Consider the following 19,445-nt stretch of genomic DNA (forward strand, 5'->3'; position numbering starts at 1 on the left):
GAAGTTTGGCTCAACTTCAGTAATTTATGTGAAATAGTAAAATCTTTCTTTTTCTCCTGAGTTCCCACTAAGTGTGGTGCAAGAGAGAATAGTGCATGTATTAAGTGTGGTTTGGATGTAAATGTTCAGCATATGTTTGATTATTTTCCCATTTGAAAAATGGCTTAGACTTCACTCATGAGTACTGCAGTAATTGTATTTCAGGGCAGAAGCTTGTCTCTCTTTTTTTCTCTAGATGTGAACCCTTCAACTACTAGGACGTGTATTTTGACTTTTTATTACAATGTAGTGTTGTAATAGGATTCCTCCTTCTCTAGAGAGGCTTTTATATATATGTATGTTTATATATCTAGACACACACACTTACACATTAAAAATGGTTTTGCTATGGGGGAAGAAGGCACTAAGTCCAAAAAGCTAGGTTTTATATATTTTATTCATAAAAACAGATTTGCAACAATTTATTAAAAATTGATCTCATGCAGTATAAGGTTATACAAGAAATTCTTCATTTACATTTTATCCTGGCAGTTCCAGTCTAGTTTAAAGCATTTGTGCACTAACATCATTGGAAAATGCCATTGGGGCACAGCCTCTTCATAAATTTACAGTACATTTTTGCTGCAGTATAAAAGAACAGAAACATTAAATAGCTATATTCACTTGGTTGGTCTTGTTATCTGCAGTAAAGTAAAAAAAAAATGTTATGGGAGAAACTACAGTATCATTGAGACAAAGAATGTACTGCATGGTTTAAACCTAATAAACGTCACACAGTCAGTATTCACGAAGTTACAGACACACACACACACTCACCTCCAATGGTCCGATACTTCTGAATTTTTTTTTTCCTGCTAAGTTGGAATAATATTTCTACAGAGATCTTTGTGTATACATTATATACAATATTGTAATTTTCTCTTTTTAAAAATTAACATTCCTTTTAAAATAAACCAGGCCCTGATGATATTAATAAAGCAAGAGAATACTGTCAACACACATTGAGTGACAACGTCAGTGTTTAGTGCTTAAACAGAGTAATGAGTTCTATTTTATCTGTGTTTATACTTACATGTTTTTGTTCTAAAAGCTACAGGTATTTCCATAACCTCTCTTACTGTATGTGCCAAGTGAAATATTTTGTGATGCTCCTGATTGTAAGATTCAGATACATATTCATGTTGGTTTTGGCCACTATGAGGTGTGTTTTATTTTTAATGGAGATTTATGCTAGCTTGTCAAAGCTGTGGTTAAGTCCCTCAGCTAATGAACCTCTTCAGCTGTGCTTCAGCCATTGCTGATTTATAAACCTTTGTAGAAACGTCATTCCAAAGGTTTGGTCTGAGGTTCACAGGCGTTGGTCAAAGAAAACTGAGAGCCCAGTGGGTGCTTCATGTGTTTCCCCCCGCCCTGCTCTTAGCAAACAGCCCTGGCAGTGAGATGCCACATTTCCAGTCCCTTGGAAAAAGAAGCTGCATGTGTTCCTCACCTGTGCCTGAGGGTTTGGCTCCAGAGCTCGTCCAGACCGTAAGCCACCATCGTTCCTCCTAATTGCTTCGGTTCAGGGGATGGAGCTAAAGTACAAAAACCGCTGTTTTCTTCACAGTCCTTTTAGGATTCAGGTAAAATATTCTATTGGTAAATTTGATTTGTCCTCTCTATTATCCGCTACAACTGTCACACACGCAGGTACAAAGCAAACATAGTGTATATTCACATCTATGTGCTCTGCAGGCTTTGCCTGCAGCAGCAAAGTGCTGTGCCCTAACCCCTCCCCCCCCAGTCCACTAGATTAATTTTATTGTAATTACGTGTGACATAATTCAAACAAACTATGAAAAACAATCCGTCCTGTGACATTAAGACTTTACTAACCATCTGTCCTCAGCTTCTTGAGTTATCAATCAGCCCTAGGACTTTTCCAGACAGTTTAGTACATTACGGTTGGTGGTGTTTATTCTGAGAGAGGTGCAGAAACTTTGCTAAAATGGAGCTGCAGATGGTCAGCGGTCACTACCATCATCCCTGGAGAAGGGTGAAGCGCTCCGCTTCCAACCAGCAGCTCTCCAGCTGGTGACCACTGGGAGCTGGAGCTTCAGCCTCTGCTTGGGTTTCATGTACAGCTGCAAGTCAGAGGTGACCCTGCTCACAGCACTGCAGAGTCTCAATGCCACCCAAAGAATCATTTCTCATAACCCTCCTTTCCTATCGAACATCGTCCCTGAAATGAAAACAGGCAAGACTAACCGGTGCAGAATGGTTCCAGCAATTTAACACAACTCTTGTAAAAACGAGTGTATCTATTTCAATAAATATGGTATAGCTCAACCATTGTATTTTCCTTACATGGATACAGTATAGAATGGCATGTTCTCAGCAGCCACATGAAGCTCAGTGACAACTGAGTGGTTTTTGTTTTGTTTTTTTTCCTAGAGTCTTTTTTGCAAGATCCGTATTTCCCAGCCTCCTTGTTGCTAGTAGAAATTTGGGAAGAAACGTTTTTCAGTGACTTCTACGTGAAGAAATAAAAACTCCATGAATAAGGCTACAGATCAAACTCCTTGTGTCCTTCTCCTTTGCCTTCCCACACGAGTTACACGGGCACTCCTGTGATGACGGCCTCAGCGGTAGATCCTCCGCGGTAAGAGCCAACGTTACATGTTTGTAGCAGAGTTCTAGGTCGGATGTTTAGTCCAGTCATTGAGTACTTAAAAGCAGTTCGGGAAGCACTGATCTCCCTTTCCTACAGCCCCGAAACCATTACTCGGAAGGAAGGCGGCACGTGTCTGTGCCGAGGACTGGCACTGGGGCTTACGCAGGGGCTGGCACAGCTAGCGTCGACTCCTCCTATGGATGGCAAGTAGGCATGATGAAGAATGGGCAGCTGCAAAGACAGCCGACGCTGTATGCTGCGAGAGAGACAGAGAGAGAGGAGCGTTAGCCAAGAGGAGAATATAGTACATTACACGCTCGCTGTGGCTGCAGGTTGCTGCAAGGATGTTTTCCGTGCCGGCCGCTGTGACAGAGAGGGTTAATGCCGAGAGCGTTGCACTCGCTGCTGTTGAGCTCCGCCACCGTGCTGTTACTTCCCCTCCGGGAATGCTTCTGACAGGCTGGACCTCACAAAGGAATCTGAGGGTGCGTTCTCAGCATCCCACAACCCTCTGAAATTCCCAGGCACTTTCAGAGTAATCGTTAGGCTGCTGATACTGGAAAAAGTTAAGTGTGCAATGAGGGCAGGTGGCTTAGCAACTCCCCGCCCCTTGCAAAGTGATCTGTTGCGTGCAGAGCCCTGGCCGGCTGCATAGACACGCACGAGGTCACAGGCTGAGTTTGAAGCCACGCATCATCGCGTAGCGCAAGGATGTTAGAATTAACGATGGCAGTTTTGCAACCAGCTAAGGCAAACACAGGTGCGTGGAGGGAGGGAGGGAATTCGGACCGATGGCTTTTTCCAAGTAGTTCCTCTTTGCAGTTTAGGTCTGTGCTTTTGGGGTGCTGAACGCTGTTGAGCTCCCACGGTCAGTGCTGTGGGACCGAGGAGCTGGCGCTCTAAAGCAGTCTAACCTTCCACCCACACCAAAATTCAGTTTTTAGGAACCCAACTTCCTGTATGCAATTTTCCAAGCGGATTGACATCACCATAACTGGTGGGACTTTGGTTTGGTTTGGGTTTCGTGGTTGTTTTTTTAAAAGGACAGTAAACTGTGCTCACAGACAGCCCAATTAACCCCTCTCCATGGAGAGGACGGTGCCGTGGGACATGGGCTCTGCTATCCCCGTGCTGTGGGTATACTGGCACCTTACATAAAATAAAAATCCAGTGGAGGTTTTCAGTGATGTTATCATAGCGGGATTGCTTCTGCATTTGGAGACATTCACTCTTGAGACACAGAGGGACATTTTTACGAGAAGACAGGTGTCAAAGTGACAAAACTGACCCGAAGACCGGCCTTTTGATTCCAGAAGAAAAATGCCCATACAAAGCATTGTATCAGTACAATAGAGTTTTAAATTTATATTTCCCTGTTATCTGATATAATGACTGTGTAGAGACAGGCTTTTATAAGAAGTGTATGTTTGAAAGCTTGCCTTTGGACAGCCTTTCTGGTTCAAACAACATTTCATTACTTTTTTTGCTTTGTGTTAGGAAGTGGAGACAGCTACCAAGGCATTCAGTGCACCGCTCGGGGACCAAGCAGTATAGCTTTCAAACTCAAACAGAAAGAAACGTAATCTGCTTCTCTTTAGTTTCTTCACTACAGACTAAGGCTTGTTTATACAGAGAAATAGTTGTAGCCTGCCTAGCTGGGAAACTCTTTCTCATCATCCCCACCCCCCCCCAAACACCCTTTAAAAGTTTGATGCAATATTAATCCACAGTGTTGATCATTGTAGTGCTGGCAATGCATTCCTGGGACTAAACAAAATCCATTCATTGTTATTTTGCTACTGTGCCCGACTCTTTCTGGTGCTATCAATGAAATCAGGCCTTGTTCCCAGGGAGTGCAGAGGTGGCATGGCTCACTGCTTCCACGTGCTGAATCCTTATGAGCCTGACGCTGCGGATTGTCATTCTGCCTCTCGTTGCAGGGTCAAACACAGAATTGCCCGAGCTTATTTTCCCACCAGTGGAAATGCTTACTTTGTTCAACTGTTACAGACTTCTCATTAAAGAGCTTTTTGAAGCTATTCCAAGAGAATCCAGTTGCATAATCAAGTGAATGGGATTTTTTTTTTCACCCATTTAAGTCTTAGCCATACCATGGACAAAGCATGTTTATTTGGCTAGGCCAACGGTGGCTGCAGTGGGTGGCAAATTTTGCTTTAACTGTACTTAAAGTTTACTTTCACTTGAAAACTTTGTTCCTGGAATTGGGGCGGAGGACTGTAGCCTGGAGACTCCCGCACAATAAAGAGTTTAGGCAAAACTGTTAGGGGGAAAAACAAAACAAAACAAAAAAAGTATCAAAATCCAAACAGAACTGCTATTTTGTCCTTTAGCAAAAGTAAATCTTGTACCTTGCCTCATTCTCTGTAGGTTTTTTTTTGCCAATATCAGCAGTTCTTCCCTTCCCCCATCCCTAGCACATTTTGTCAGTGCTTTTGAGGCAACCCCTGGTATCGATACAGGCTGGGGGATGAAGGGATTGAGAGCAGCCCTGCCGAGAAGGACTTGGGGGTACTGGTGCATGAAAAGCTGGACAGGAGCCGGCAACGTGCGCTCGCAGCCCAGAAAGTCAACCGTACCCTGGGCTGCATCAAAAGAAGCGTGGCCAGCAGGTCGAGGGAGGGGATTCTGTCCCTCTACTCTGCTCTGGTGAGACCCCACCTGCAGTACTGCTTCCAGCTCTGGGGTCCTCAGCACGGGAAAGACATGGACCTGTTGGAGCGGGTCCAGAGGAGGGCCACGAAGATGATCAGAGGGATGGAACACCTCTTCTATGAAGACAGGCTGAGAGAGTTGGGGTTGTTCAGCCTGGAGAAGAGAAGGCTCCAGGGAGACCTCACTGCGGCCTTTCAATACTTAAAGGGGGCTTATAAGAAAGATGGGGATAGACTTTTTAGTAGGGCCTGTTGTGATAGGACAAGGGGTGATGGCTTTAAACTAAAAGAGGGTAGATTTAGACTAAAAATAAGGAAGACATTTTTTACGATGAGGGTGGTGAAACACTGGAACAGGTTGCCCAGAGAAGTCGTGGATGGCCCATGATTGTGTTCAAGGCTGGGCTGGATGGGGCTTTGAGCAAACTGATGCAGTTGAAGATGTCCCTGCTGGTTGCAGGGGGGTTGGACTGGATGACCTTTAAAGGTCCTTTCCAACCCAAACCATTCTGTGATTCTATGATTCTATGAATTTGTTTCGAGTTGTCCATACAATATAGATATGTCAAAACATATATATGGTCAAGTATGTTGGGGAGGGAATGGCTAGTATTAGCAGTTTTAGAATCACAGAATCACAGGCAGCTGCTGAGGGGGATGGAAAGGAAAGGTGGTGCCTCATACAGAGCACCCACTCATCAAGGTACTGTGTTAGAATAGGGCAGATATTTTCAGCTCTGTACAGAAATGCCATTTATGAGGGATAAATAAAATCAAGTAAAAACTTGACTTCCAATGTCAATGCACATAGGAACACAATGGAACATACATGGAATGCATGATGCTGCAAAGGGAGCAGAGGCATTTGAAAAATATTTTTTTATAGTGGCTATAGAAAACCACTGATGAGATCCATTGGTAAGTGGGGGGGACTGAAACAACTGCTGCTACATTCAAACATCTGAAGATCTGTGGGAGTGTGTAAACTGTGTCTAAGCATTCAGGGATCATTTCAGTCGATTCTTCAGCCCATTAATTTGATTTTTAGCAAATGCTGGGAAGCTAGAGAAGTTCTAAAAGACTACAATAAAGCAAGATGTACTAACATGTAAACTAATGATTCTAAATCCACCTTATTTTAATGACAGATTTGAGTAGGATCATAGATAGACTAATATGAACCACTGTTGGTGAAGAAACTGAAACAGAGGCATGTTCATGCCAAGGCATATGGCTTTAATGCAATAATACAGTCATAACCAACTTTTTATGATGAGAATTTTTGGTTACTAGAATTGACATAACTGGCTCCAGCAGGGTATTTGGCTGTCTTTTAAATGCTGCTAAAAGCTCGAAAAAAATCAAGGTGGTTTCTATCATAAGAGTTATACAACGATTAGCTCTTTTGATGGTTACAAAAATGACCACATATAGGAAACAGTCTATCAAAATGGCAGGTTTAGTGGGGTCCTGCAGAAATCTATCATCACCTTTACTCAGAGGTCTGGAAGACAGTTACATATCGTCGCTGTTAAAATGAGAATGGTATAAATTTTAATGGTGCCAAAAACTAATTCAGCAAATGTAGGTCACTGATGAGATGGGACAACACGCAGGAATGAAGGTGCACAGAAGAATGTCTTTAAAGGTCACAGAAGATATCCCATATAATGTATTTGCATGGCCATCGTGCAGATGAGCCGACTGATGGGATCTTTAGATAAGTAAGCAGGACTGCCCAGCAGGAAAGAGCTGACTTTGCGTGAAAGACACCCCAGCCTACTGGGAAATGAACTATTATATCTATTCTAAACTAGTTCAGGCTGCTCTCTGGACTTGAGACGAACTGGCACGGTGCAGCTTCCATCCATGCAGCTAAGCTCCCCCCAAACAGGGTTTCTGAATACCAAATTGTGCCTGAGCATTAACCAGGAGAGCACAAGTTGATACAACTGTGCTAGGGAGCACGCTAATAAGCACCATGGAAAATCAAAGTGCAGGGCTTGAGCCTGTGCACCAGCACTGCTTTGCCTATTATAGGAAGTGTTAATTTACACTGTGTGGCCAGTGTGAACAGGATAGAAAGCAGCCAGAACCCACTTTTTGCTCCTTGTGCCTGACGGTCTGACTGGGTATGGCAAATTTTACATTGCATGATAGATAACCTACCAGGTCCTGCCCAGCAGGAAAGGGAGTAAGAGACAAGGGGAACTGTGAGTCATCTGTATTCATGCTCTAAATCTGCTTTACAGTCATACAAACTGCATTTTTCCTTAGATGCAGGGTTCTAAATCTGAGCCAAGCACAAAACAAAGGTTTTTCACATTCTGATTGGGATGGTATAAATATCACCCCATCAACAAACATGAAACAACTTCCTGCACTGCTGAGCATGAAGTGCATGTGTACTGTTGTGCCTTCACTTTGGACACAACTGTAGAATAAGGGATCACATTTGCAGTTAGTCAAATGTAGCATTAGTGGTAAGAAAGAATGAAAAAAAAAATCCCAAATCAGAGTCTTTTCTGCACTCTATAAGAAATTTCATACCGGAAGATGTCAGCTCAGTGCTGTCAATAACAGGAAGCTGGGATGCTTCTTTTTGCTATAGGCATTAAAGAGTTAACATTTCTGCAGGAAAATTATCTTAATGGCCTCCTTTCATAGGTTTGTGGCAAAGAGGAAATCTTTTTCAGACTAACATCCTTGAGATTTGTGTTCTTGAATAAGAAATAGGTTCAGCAGACTGTGTGACTACCTCTCTATCAGATGCCCTATGTGTGCAGTGAAATGATAAAGAGAAGGCACAAACTACAACCTGTCTTTAACTTTTTTTTTTTTTTTACAAAAATAATATATTTAATAACCATGGAAGTCCAGAAGTGCTGCCAGACAAGTTAAAAAAAAGCCCATTCATGGAGAAGGATATTCTTAAAGAGCACAAAGTTTGGAAGGAGGCAATCTCTTGTCAAAGAGGGAATTGCGAAACCCTAGTCCTGAAGATGGCTACACTTCTCCTCTCTGGCGGGTCCACTGTGCCTGGGTGGTGTGGCTCTGGTACCCAAACTGCCATCACATCCTCAGGGGAAACACTGACCCTTGGACCTGGCACAGTCACAGCTGTGCAAGTGCTGAATGACACTGTTTTGATTTAGCAGGACTTGCTTTCCATAAATGTCAGTGACTGTTCAGATTTGTACTGACCCGCTCTTTAAGACCTTTAGGAAATTTCAGTCTTCTCATCAGTTACCACTAGCCTCGAGGAAGTTTTGTCATCACCAAATTTTTTTCCCTTTTTTTTTTTTTCTGTATTAAATCCGTATTGGGACAACTGGATTATCTGAGTGTCTGTGTTTTTCTTAGCATCTCTCTTAATGTAAAAGGGGGCCGTGTGCAGATGAGGTTGCATTCACACTACATTATTTCTGACAAATGGTGCTGGAAAAAGACAGACCTCTAATAGCTATGCATGAAAGCACCCTGCTGACCCCATATACAGTCACGAGAGCTTTCTCAGTGAGTGCCCTGCTTTTGTGAAATAACCAGATATTTCAGCTACTGGGGGCTTTTTTTGGTGCATATGTATGTGTTACCTCCTGTACAGGTTTGGGTTGGGTTTTTTTCTAAGTGCAAGGACAGTTAGAAATCCACGTGTTTCCCTGTACCGGGTAGTACAAGGTAGTAACTGCTATCTGAAATCAGGTTTGCTGTCACTGATGTAACATGTGACTCAGTCTAGTAATTTGTTTAATTTATTCTGTTTTTAAATAAGCTTTGAAGTTGTCCGTGTACAAAACAGGAGTCTGACAGCTATTAGCTCAGCTCCTGATGAAGTGGTGCCCATGTAACTAGGCTGCCATGGGGAAATGGCTGATCCAGGGACAAACGAGCACGGTGCTTCCCTGAGCTCTGGCCTACGGCAGGCCTTGCTGAGCTGGTAGTACATGAGTTTATTGTATAGGTTCCTGGAGGCAAAAGCTGATACCGTAAGACTTTTTCCCCTCCCTGAATTTAGCAAGTGCTTTGTGCCATCCTATCCTTGTAGCCACAGCATTGTTTCTAAGGGAAACTACTCGGTGCAGGCTTTCCTATGCCAAAACTCAGGTCCAGCTGCTATGGCAACGTAGAAAAGCCGTCAGGCTGTTTTTATTTCTCAGCTAGCTTAAGATCGAAAGAGAACAAAATGGTTAGGTACAGCATGAACCCCTCTGGCTGGTGTGTGGAAGGCCTTGGACTTTTGACACTAGTCGTAACATGTGTGTGCACGTATGTACATCCTCTTCTCTCCTTAATATACATTGGTGGTTGGGCACAGCTTGTCCTGTAACTCTCTGCAGAAACTTCAGACATCATGTTATGGATGTTTCTGACAAGAGAAAAGAAGGGTGTTAGTTTGCCTTTGGGGCACCTTAGGATCTAGTGCCCCTGATATCCTCTAAATTTGGTGGGGATGGTGAGCTGGTGGCGGGGGGGCCATCACAGTACAACGTTGCTGCCCACTGGTGCTTCAGGAGGGGCCATTCACATCTTCTGTTACTGGTGGTCCAGGCTCTCTCTGTAGCTGGGGCTGGCTGAAAGGGTTTACAGTGAAGGTCTTCCCATAAAAAAGCATGAAAGAGAAATATGGGTTTTGATGAAATGTAATAATTTAAATTAACATCTTATCAGCAAGGCAGCTGGTATCCAGGATGTAATTTATGGCTAAAAGAGTAGAAACTGTGCGCGCCCAAGCACATGCACACCTGAGAGAGCAAAGGGTGCCTCTTTCTGTACCAGTGTGTAATGGTGTATACTTACTGTTCTGGAGAGTTGATGTCTTCTATAGGTTCTTTGCTTGTTCTGGAAGGGTCTGATGAGCCCCATTGTGCTGGTGGATTTTGATCAAGATGATTTTTCAAAATGGCTTTCTCACCATCTGGATGGAGAACACATTCAATTTTACTTTACTGTGACCAAGTGACCATTTTAAAATTATTTCATTTTAAAATTTCCCAGATATTCATAATGCCACAAAGTGAACTCCTTCTGCCTATATTCTGATACAGTCTCAGGTTTCCCTGTGAGTCTTTGGTACTCATGCTTCTGATGCTGTGCTCCTTCATAGGAACTACCATGAAGAAACAGAAAAGGGACAAAAGCTCTTTTGTCCTTCCTTTGCTTCCCCCCCACCTTTAAAAAAAACCAAACCACAAACCAAACCTTGTTGCCTATCTCTATGCAGCCCTATCATGCTCTCTCACCCAGTCTTAGGCTGGGTAAAAAATTAATGTAACTGCACCATCATATTATCTTGTGATCAAAAATTGTTACCTTTTCATATGAAAAAACCCTCTTATTTAAGTCTTTTCCTAGAAAAACTATAATCTCATTGATGTATAAAACCTTGGTACTCTTGCAATCACATAAGCAATTAAGTGCTGTCATTTAACTATCTGCTATCATTTAGCCCGGAAATATGATTCATATCAGTCGCACTGGTCCATAGGCTGTCTGCGGGAAGGACAGCTAATGATTTCATTAAGCTTTCTCCTGCTGCTCTCTTTTCTGCATAGTGATAACGTAGAAGATCATCATTTTCCCTGTAGGTAGCTTCACGTGATTCCCGCGGGTGTCCCGGGAGTCCCTGGCTAGCTGTGCTGAAGCCTGTGGCATCGGTCCCCCGGAGAAACACAGACGAACACAGCCATTTTAAGAAGACTGTCTTTACCGGGGATCCTTTCTGTTCCTGCCTGCTTTTCCAAAGTCTCCTACTGTGTTAAGCCAAATAAAGTCACATGGAAAACATCTGAGTAATGAGGACAGTGCACAGTTTTCATAAATAATTACAGAGCAGCTCCAAATCCATCACCGGCAGTTGTTTGCCACACACACGGAGAAAGAGTGATTGCTGCAGGCGTTAAGGCAGCATGGAAGAGGACTCAAAGGTAAATTCTTGAAAACGACACTGGAGGTTTTCAATGTAAAAATGGGTATGAGGGGGAAAAGCAGGAAAATACTGAAGAGAAAATGAAAATAGCGTGAAAAACCCAGTGCGTATTGAAGGCTTAAGCTGCTTTTCTGTTCTACTAATGCTCAGAAGCCCCAAATAATGCTCAGGTCCCAGCATGCTAGTAATATATATGTTATCGAAGAGCACTGGTGGGACAAAACAAGCAGCAGAAACAAAGACTGAGGAAAGAAGCTGGAAGCAGAAAGAGAATGTTTTGAGGGCAAACTCCAACGCGTATCATTCCCCTCCCAGCGCGGTCATCCCTGGCATTATTTTGTAGCGTTCACTTTCTACTGTGAAAAACGTAACGAGCAACTTGGCCAGAAGTGAATAGGTGAGGATGCAAAAGTGTGCAGACATGGGGATCGCTACAGCTCAGAAGAGCAGGAGAGAAGGTTTCTTCACTTATTGTTGCATGGAAGAGAAGGGTCGGGGTGAGAAAGGAGGCAACCAGAACACACGAAGCTGCTTTTGTTAGGGCAAGAAAATGTCAGCAAAAGAGAGCTAAGGAATTCAGTTGTAGCAAGAAGAGTGCTTAAAAGGAAGATATGACAGGATTCAGTGATGGTTTAGACGTGAAGGGAGGACAGCAAAGAGTCAAATCTGACAGTGGCTAAGATAAGCAATGAAGTCTATCATCTCAGGACAGCCTGAAGTTTGCTGGTGTGGCATTTACTGTCACAAGAGTTCAGTTTTTATTTTCCATATATATCACTTTTCTATGTATATTGAGCTTGACATTTGCATAAAAGCCTTGTGATGTCTATAAACAGACATGTAGAAAAGAACACTCTTTACTTCCATGATTAAAACCAATGTTCAATCCTGAGGTGATCTCAGCTGACAATGAAAACTGCCGACTTTATGATATAGACCAAAGTTAAAATTTGAGTAATCCTTGTAATTAGGGATGGAAAAGGTCTATTATTTAACTATTTTAGGTTTCCAACTCCTTTGGCCAAGATAAGAAATTTAACCTTTTACAAAGCCACTGAAAATATGATTCTTCATCAAATGACTGGAATATGCAACTGTTGGGCTTTGGGAGTATGTGATTTCATATATTAATTGGTGTCGTACACCCCTAAAGGGATTTCTTATGCTTTCAGTTTTGCTGTGTGTGTGTGTGTGAGAGAGAGAGAGGGAAGGAGGTGGTCCCTGTCAAAAAGGTGGGGGATTTAGTTTTAAGTAGAGCAGAAATCATATATTCTCTGCCTACTCACCCCTCAACACCAACTGCCCATATATCACTGTGTGTTATTCTTAATAGACCCCTTTCTATCACTCTTGCAGATGACTCTCCCTTAATACACTGCATAAATTTCTGTATACAAGGTTACCATATACAAGTTTTAATGTGTAGGTATAAAATACAGACAAGATACACATAAAACTGCCGCATCATTGAGATTTTTTTCTTTTTCCTTTGCTTCTTTCAAAATACAAAAAAGTTGGGTAATTCTTATTTGTTAAGCTTTTTGGGAGAAGAGTTGTTGGATTTTTATTCTGCAGCTATGGAAACTAGAATATCTTTCTTTTTTTTCTGTTTTTTTTTTTTTTTTTTTTTTTAATTTACCTTTCATTTAAATAATGAAGAGCAAGATTCTCACTTAGTCATATGCTTCCAGGAGCTGGAGCTTAAAGAAGAAACACTGTTACCATATGCACTTAAAAAACTTAAGGATGGAGGAAACTGATTTTATATACATGAACAACTGAAAGAAAATGAATTAAGGGTAACGGTAAACAATTGAGTTCCCAGTTTCCCCCGGAAAGTGTAGCACTGCTTTTAGTAATTCCCCATGTTTTCTTCCTCTGTCCATTAAGTATGCCACCTGAAAAATGCCCTTCATTCTCAGGATACTGTCTGCCACTGCAGATGCTACTGAGTAAGTTGCACTGGGATGATCTAACTACCTTCAAAATTGAATTTACATTAGCTAGAAGCACTTTCTAAGTAATTTTCACCTTTGTTGACCTCAAACTGGAACTCGGAAGTCTCGATAAGTGACGCCCGAGCACTTTCCATTCAGAAAACCATCGGGAAAAAAGTCAAATAGATCTCAAGGGCCTCGCACGGCACTCACTGATGGGTTCATTAGAAAACAAAACCTGCTGCCCGGTTGTCAGCGAGAGCCAGAAGGCTTTAGCTCAGGACCTTTGCCTACCTGCAGCAGAGAAACAACTTCCAATTACAAAGCTCCGAGCTGCAAGAGCGCATCCGACGCTGGCTGTGGAGGGGCTCAGCGAGGATGTCGCTGCTCCCAGCTGCTCGCCTCTCCCTCTGCCAGGGGTGACGCTCACTTCAGACCTGCCACACGTATAATCGCTCTGCAACCTGGCGCTGTCAAAATTACCTGGGCTGGCTTGAACGCGTCGTGCATTTTAACGACTCCTGTTCAGCTGCAGGCAGAAAACACCAGGTGACTGCCACTGCTGCGGTTTCTTCCTAGATTTTATAAAGTGTCTTTCTTTACCTAGAAGCTTGTTTTGTTGACGTTTGGACACTGCAGCTTTATTGAACATCTTCATCATTACGCTTTAGCGGCAATATTCCTCCGATGGCTTACAACTAGATGGCAGAACCATTCTTCACCCCCCATCTTTCAATTCTACTGTTGTTGTTTTCTCTTTGCTAGAAAGCATATTGTATGCTCCACAAAGAAGCAAGTGTGGTTTAATAATGGCTTATAAGAGCTGGCAGAGGTAACCTTGCTGATTTACTAAAGAACTCTGGAAACTTTAAATGCAGATTTTTTTGAATCTGCTGTAATTTTTCACACTTCTGTTGTTTGGACCATGAAACAAGACTAGCCAGTTTCTGCTTTTTATGCGAACAGGATGAAAAGAAAGGAAAATGAAAGGAAAAATTTAAATGATCACATTGTCTGCTGGATATATCAGAAAAAGATCTCCTGAACTAAGCTCACAGCACCAGGCACATGACTTCTGATAGTTACGTTTTGAAAAGAAGATTTTTTTTTTTTAAAGCAAAGCCAGCAAGATTCTCATCTGTTTTATACTACTTTAAATCAGTAGAAACTCCTTTTACTACAGAGTTATTTCTATGCAAGGAAGGGTGGGCTCTGAACCTCTGGAGTTTGGTCTCCCTGCTGAAATAGAAACAAGCTCCAATTTCAGGACTGGACTCCATTTGCTGGGCTTCATAGAAACTAGTATACATATCTTTATATATCTCCATATACAAAGGATATAATGAACTATATTCTGTCTTTAAAACAGCATTCCTTTGAAGTCTTGTACACTTATTTCTGAAAGCCCTTCCTTTGAATCTGTGGTTTCAAACTCAAGCTTAACGCTTGACTCACACTAACTTCACAGAAGTAATATTTCCCCCCTCTGTCACAGACGAACTCTGTTTTGCTTTGCATTTACAAGCAACATGCCTTTGAAATCTGTTTTTCTTCGAGCTGCTTTTACATAGGGAAAAACTAACACTAGGAAACATTGGAGTGGGGTTACAACTGACAGTATGTAGGCATATCTGACATGCAAATGAATGCTCCCAGTCCATTTACAGCAATGAGTAAAGACTGTTTTCTGGCTCAAACCAGAAAAGGCTTTCTGAGCAAGCTAGGGTGCCTGCAGAGAGACAACTTGTAGAAAGGGTTTGTTCATAAGTGGGGACTTTTGCAAGGCTGTCTCTTGCTTCTTATGTACTTTCCACAGGATGGCTGTCATTCATTAGTTTCCCTAAAAGACTACTCTGAAATGTACCGGCAAAGGTAGAAATAAATGGACATTCTCCTGCAGGATTTTGTCTGAGCTTGGCTTTATATGAAACTCTTGCAATCTATGAATCATTCATGTAGAAATAATTTCATGTAATAAAATGTCAAATAGAAGTCAAACAGAGTAAGATTGTAAGATTCCAAGTGCAGCAAAATTAGCCAACCCCCCTAAACCACATTCCATCTTCCCTCTATATTTTTCTCCTCAGTAAGTTTTATCTCTGCAGGAACTTGCACGGTAGAAATAACTTCTACCTTCACGAAGTCTCTGCTGTTTCTGGCACACCGTCTACATGGGTGCAGGGAGCCCTTTTGGGAAGCTCTGGTTTGTGCCCGTGCCAGGGTATTTCTTCCCTGGAGCCGTGCGGCACAACCTTCCTCTTTACACAGCATCACAGTTACAAGCATTTGTCCTCCTTTTTCCAAATGTCAGCCTGGAAAACTCAGCCGTGTCTCCAAGCTTGGCTCTCCTTGCTGAACGGCACTGCCAGTTACAGGAACTGCCCAAGCCAAGCGTTGGTCTCACCCACAGCCCATCCCTACCCCAAACCCAGGCTCTCATGTGGCTCTGCTGCTCCAGCGAGGCGACCAGATCCCACAAATGCCGGGGGAGAAGCTAATGTTGCTAGCAGACGCCGTGACTCAAAATCATCTGAGGAATGTATCAAATGAAGTTAAGGGGATGCCTTTTTTAAATTCAACTGGAGAAGCCATCTGAGGACCCAGAGCTGCGGTCCACGGAGCACGTTGAGAACCGCTTGACCACACAAAGCTATCTAGCAGCGCAGACGAAAGCCTGCGTTAAAAAAAAAGCAATCAAACCATAAACTACAAGCCTCATTTCCTAATTGCTTTTCTTACATAGCCAATTGCTGTAGATGTCTCAGGGACATTACGCATTTGTGAACAAGAGATGAGTGTCTCGGATAATATCTCTCTTTAAATGAGACGTACTGAATTGAAATGTGCTGTAAAGAAGGAGTCCCCGTGCCAGCAAAGAGCTCCCAGGCTACACCAGGAGCCGTTGCTGTTAATAACTAACCAGGAACTCCAAAGTTATGAAAATTTGCCTGAGGTCAGGCAGCTAAGGGAGTGCACAGCTGTGTCTATCTATTTTGGCTAAAGTAATTTAACTTTTGTATCCTAAATCCATATTTGAAGTAAATGAGGGTGGTGGGGAAGGAAGGGAAGAATCAAATAACCTCCTTTAGCACTTGGCTATAGGAGTTGGGGATTTTAACTTTGTACAGATCAGAAACCTACTGAAGTGTACTATGACATTAAAGTTTGATTAGGACTTGTTCGAGATGCATTGCGTAAGTCCTGCGTTATTATCTGCTCTCTGAAGCACAGTACCCTGAACTTGTATAAGCAATAGCAAGGGGGATACACTACACGGCATTCTCTATGTGAACTCCTTCAGAACAGCAAGGTATTTTATAAAGAAGATTGACAGAGGATTCAGCCATGTCCACAATGCAAATGTGGCAAATCATCTGCTATGATTTTCAGCCCCGAGTCAGCTGCTATATTTAGCATCTCTCTTCACTGTCCTACTCCCTCTCTCTCAGCTCACATTTTTCTACAAGGTCCGAGGTAGGCACAAACCTTGTCATCACCTTAAAAATAACATTGGACTGGCTTCCCCAGTTGCACGGTGGAGGTGAGAGACATGGTCACTTCTAGGTCATGCTAATAAATTATTTACAATTCTGAAGCTTCGCTCAAGTACCATCAGGGACGCATAATTTCAAGGTTCTGTACATTCATTTACAGAAAGTTACATGAAATACATAGCTACAGAAAGCATAGTTATGTCAGTCAGAGTTAGCTTTCCTGTAGCCGTAAGGGCCATAATTTTTTTAAGTACCATTTAAGTGATGTCTGTTTGCATCTGCACAGAAGCAGCAGTGACTCAGCAGCATGAATTCTCCAAAGCCTTGTTATTTTGATTGGAATGGCAAATTTAAATTAAGCACATAGGTTGACTATTGGGAATGGATGCGGTGAGAGAAATAGGAGATTCAGATGTGTAGCTAAGGGACAGGGAAACGGGGAAAGACAGAAAACAAGAGGCAGAAGAAATGGAAATAGAGGGACAGAAAAAGGCTAGCAAGGGTTGTTGAACATGGTAGCTCAAAGTCTGGAAGTATGAAAATTTGATGTTATTCGAGTCAGGATCAGGATACTCCATAATACTCATGCTTGGGGCATTCGCCACCAGGTGTGGGACCAAGCTTCAAACACCTGCTGCAAATTGGGATCCAGGTCTTCCTCATTCGCAGGTGAATGGATGCTCTAACTTATTCAATATGAAGATGGCCAAGGGAAAAAAATCCTTCTTTCCCCCCGCCCTTTTGTGTGGAACTTTATGTGGTAGGTCCATTCAGAAAGCTGCATCCAGCAACTTCAGTAAGCAGAAGAATATCTACCCTGTAAATCCCAATAATACATAGTTCCAAGCTACTCTGTCCATTAAGGCTCTGTACTTACAGGTGATTTTAAATATGTACCCTGCAGCAAATATGTAGAAGTTGGGGAACTGTACTGGGGGAAAATTAGGAGCACAGACAATCTTGGATGCTGCTTCTTAAAGCAGCAGTTAGGCATCGATGTTTTTTGTAGATACAGCCACAAGTAAGTGCAGAAAGGTTATATTTTCTCCTTGATTTCTTTGCCAGCATCCTACTGCTAATGGAGTGCAACCTGCTGTGGGAAGCATCCCATCCTAAATTTATACCCAGCGTATCTCTCGAGAAGCATTTTTATTTCTCATACCCAAACTCAGATGGGCATTTGGCACAATGTAATGTATCTTTTCTGCTTGAAATATTATTCATGATTTATCATTTTTCCTGGAGCATCTGACATGAGTGGAACATTCTATGTGTTCCTTTCAAACACTTGGTAAAACTGCCTCATCCCACTCACTGATGTTAGTTCTTGCTGCTGATCTCAGCCCAATAATCACACGCCTCCAGCAGCTATTTACGTTTTCCTTTTCCTCCTTTTCCCCCTTCTGTTTTTTAATTTTAAAAAGGACACTGGGAACTCTATGGAGCTCTTCCTTTTTTTTTGCCACAAGTTACACAACGAAATGTATACCCAGGCTAAAACAAAAAGCGCATGAAAAAGTAACCTTATCCAACCAAAATTTCAATATACTTCAAAAGCATATATGAACTGTTGCTGTTCTATAATTATTCTTCAACAACTGTATTTACAGTGGTAGCTTCTGTTCCACTTAACCAAGCTTATGCTGCCACATCAGTGGGAAGCCTGAGCCTAGCATTGCAACAAACATGCAAGTCTATGGCTTCCCAACACAGGGCAACTAGTTTTTCACGTACTATACTAACATTCAGCTGTACAAAAAGTCATTCACCAAAAGTCACAAAGTAGATCCATTCTAGAGTCAGAAATGGAAGCTGAGTGTCCCGGCTTCCTCTTTATTGCACTATGCACCAGATCTTATTGCTTCCCAAAAGCGAAATAGCTTTAATGGAAGCAATTCTTTCGCATGTATTTCTTCAGGGAGTGATGCAAGAGACACAGTAGAAACAACTTAGGAATATTACAGTCGTCATGAAATCCTTTTTTATCAGTTCCTAGGGAAGAATTTTCATACATGAGTGCCTTCAATTCTACATTTAGAGTCCAAATCAGCACTGAAATATTTACATGCTTCTCTTCTACATGCTTGGTAGCAGTGTCCAAAAGCAGAATTTGAACGTCCTACTCAGACGAGCACATATTAAACTGGGCTTCCTGCTGCTGAAGGCTGGCGCAATTAACTCTCACAATATTTGAAACACTCTGTGACTTTCCTCCCTCCATGCAGCACAGAAACCTTGACTTCTGAACACAAGTATGCTTTTAAAAGTTTCCCACTTTGCCATGTGTGTTATGCACACAGGGCATACAATAGAAGACATACGTACAGAGAAATAACTACTCAGTGGGTACCATATAGCTTATTATGTGAATCTGCATGCTGTCTGTATTGCAACCAAAATATCTAAAGCTCTACCTTACCAAGGTCCAAGTGCTCTCGAACCGATCCAATGAGATTGCTATTCCAAATCTTGGTGGGTTAAGCTACTAATGGATTTTACTGACTCTCACCTTTGCTGTCTGTAAAGTTCCGTATACTAAGAATGTCATTAAGATCCTGATAGTGGTTCTGCTTAATGTATGTTGTTTTCTCAGGAGTGTCCTGAAGCTGCATTGTGACCTCTTCCAAGTCTTTGTCCAGCTGCAAAACAGAAAGAGTATGAATCCCTAAAAATTCAAGAGTCGTTCCTTCAGGTATCTGCAGTAATTGCATAGCTTTCTATAATTAGACTAGAAGGCAGGTGGTAGTGTAATTGCCACACTGT

The 19,445-nt window shown here is 42.3% G+C and overlaps 1 protein-coding gene across 7 annotated transcripts in view; it reads right to left on the minus strand.

Moving 5' to 3' along the window:
* Window positions 1-418: 418 nt before the first annotated feature.
* GABBR2 (gamma-aminobutyric acid type B receptor subunit 2) overlaps window positions 419-19,445 on the minus strand; it is a 488,653-nt gene continuing 469,626 nt past the window's right edge. For all 7 annotated transcript variants that reach the window (XM_030011389.1, XM_030011392.1, XM_030011394.1 and 4 more), the window contains 3 exons: window positions 19,192-19,321; window positions 10,123-10,240; window positions 419-2,909 (listed from right to left, as the gene is read on the minus strand). In XM_030011389.1, coding sequence (XP_029867249.1) covers window positions 2,744-2,909; window positions 10,123-10,240; window positions 19,192-19,321 — 414 coding nt within the window. In that variant the 3' untranslated portion in view covers window positions 419-2,743. The remainder of the gene's footprint in view (window positions 2,910-10,122; window positions 10,241-19,191; window positions 19,322-19,445) is intronic.

This window comes from Aquila chrysaetos, chromosome 4 (assembly GCF_900496995.4).
Source record: "Aquila chrysaetos chrysaetos chromosome 4, bAquChr1.4, whole genome shotgun sequence".
NCBI classification, from domain to species: Eukaryota; Metazoa; Chordata; class Aves; order Accipitriformes; family Accipitridae; genus Aquila; species Aquila chrysaetos.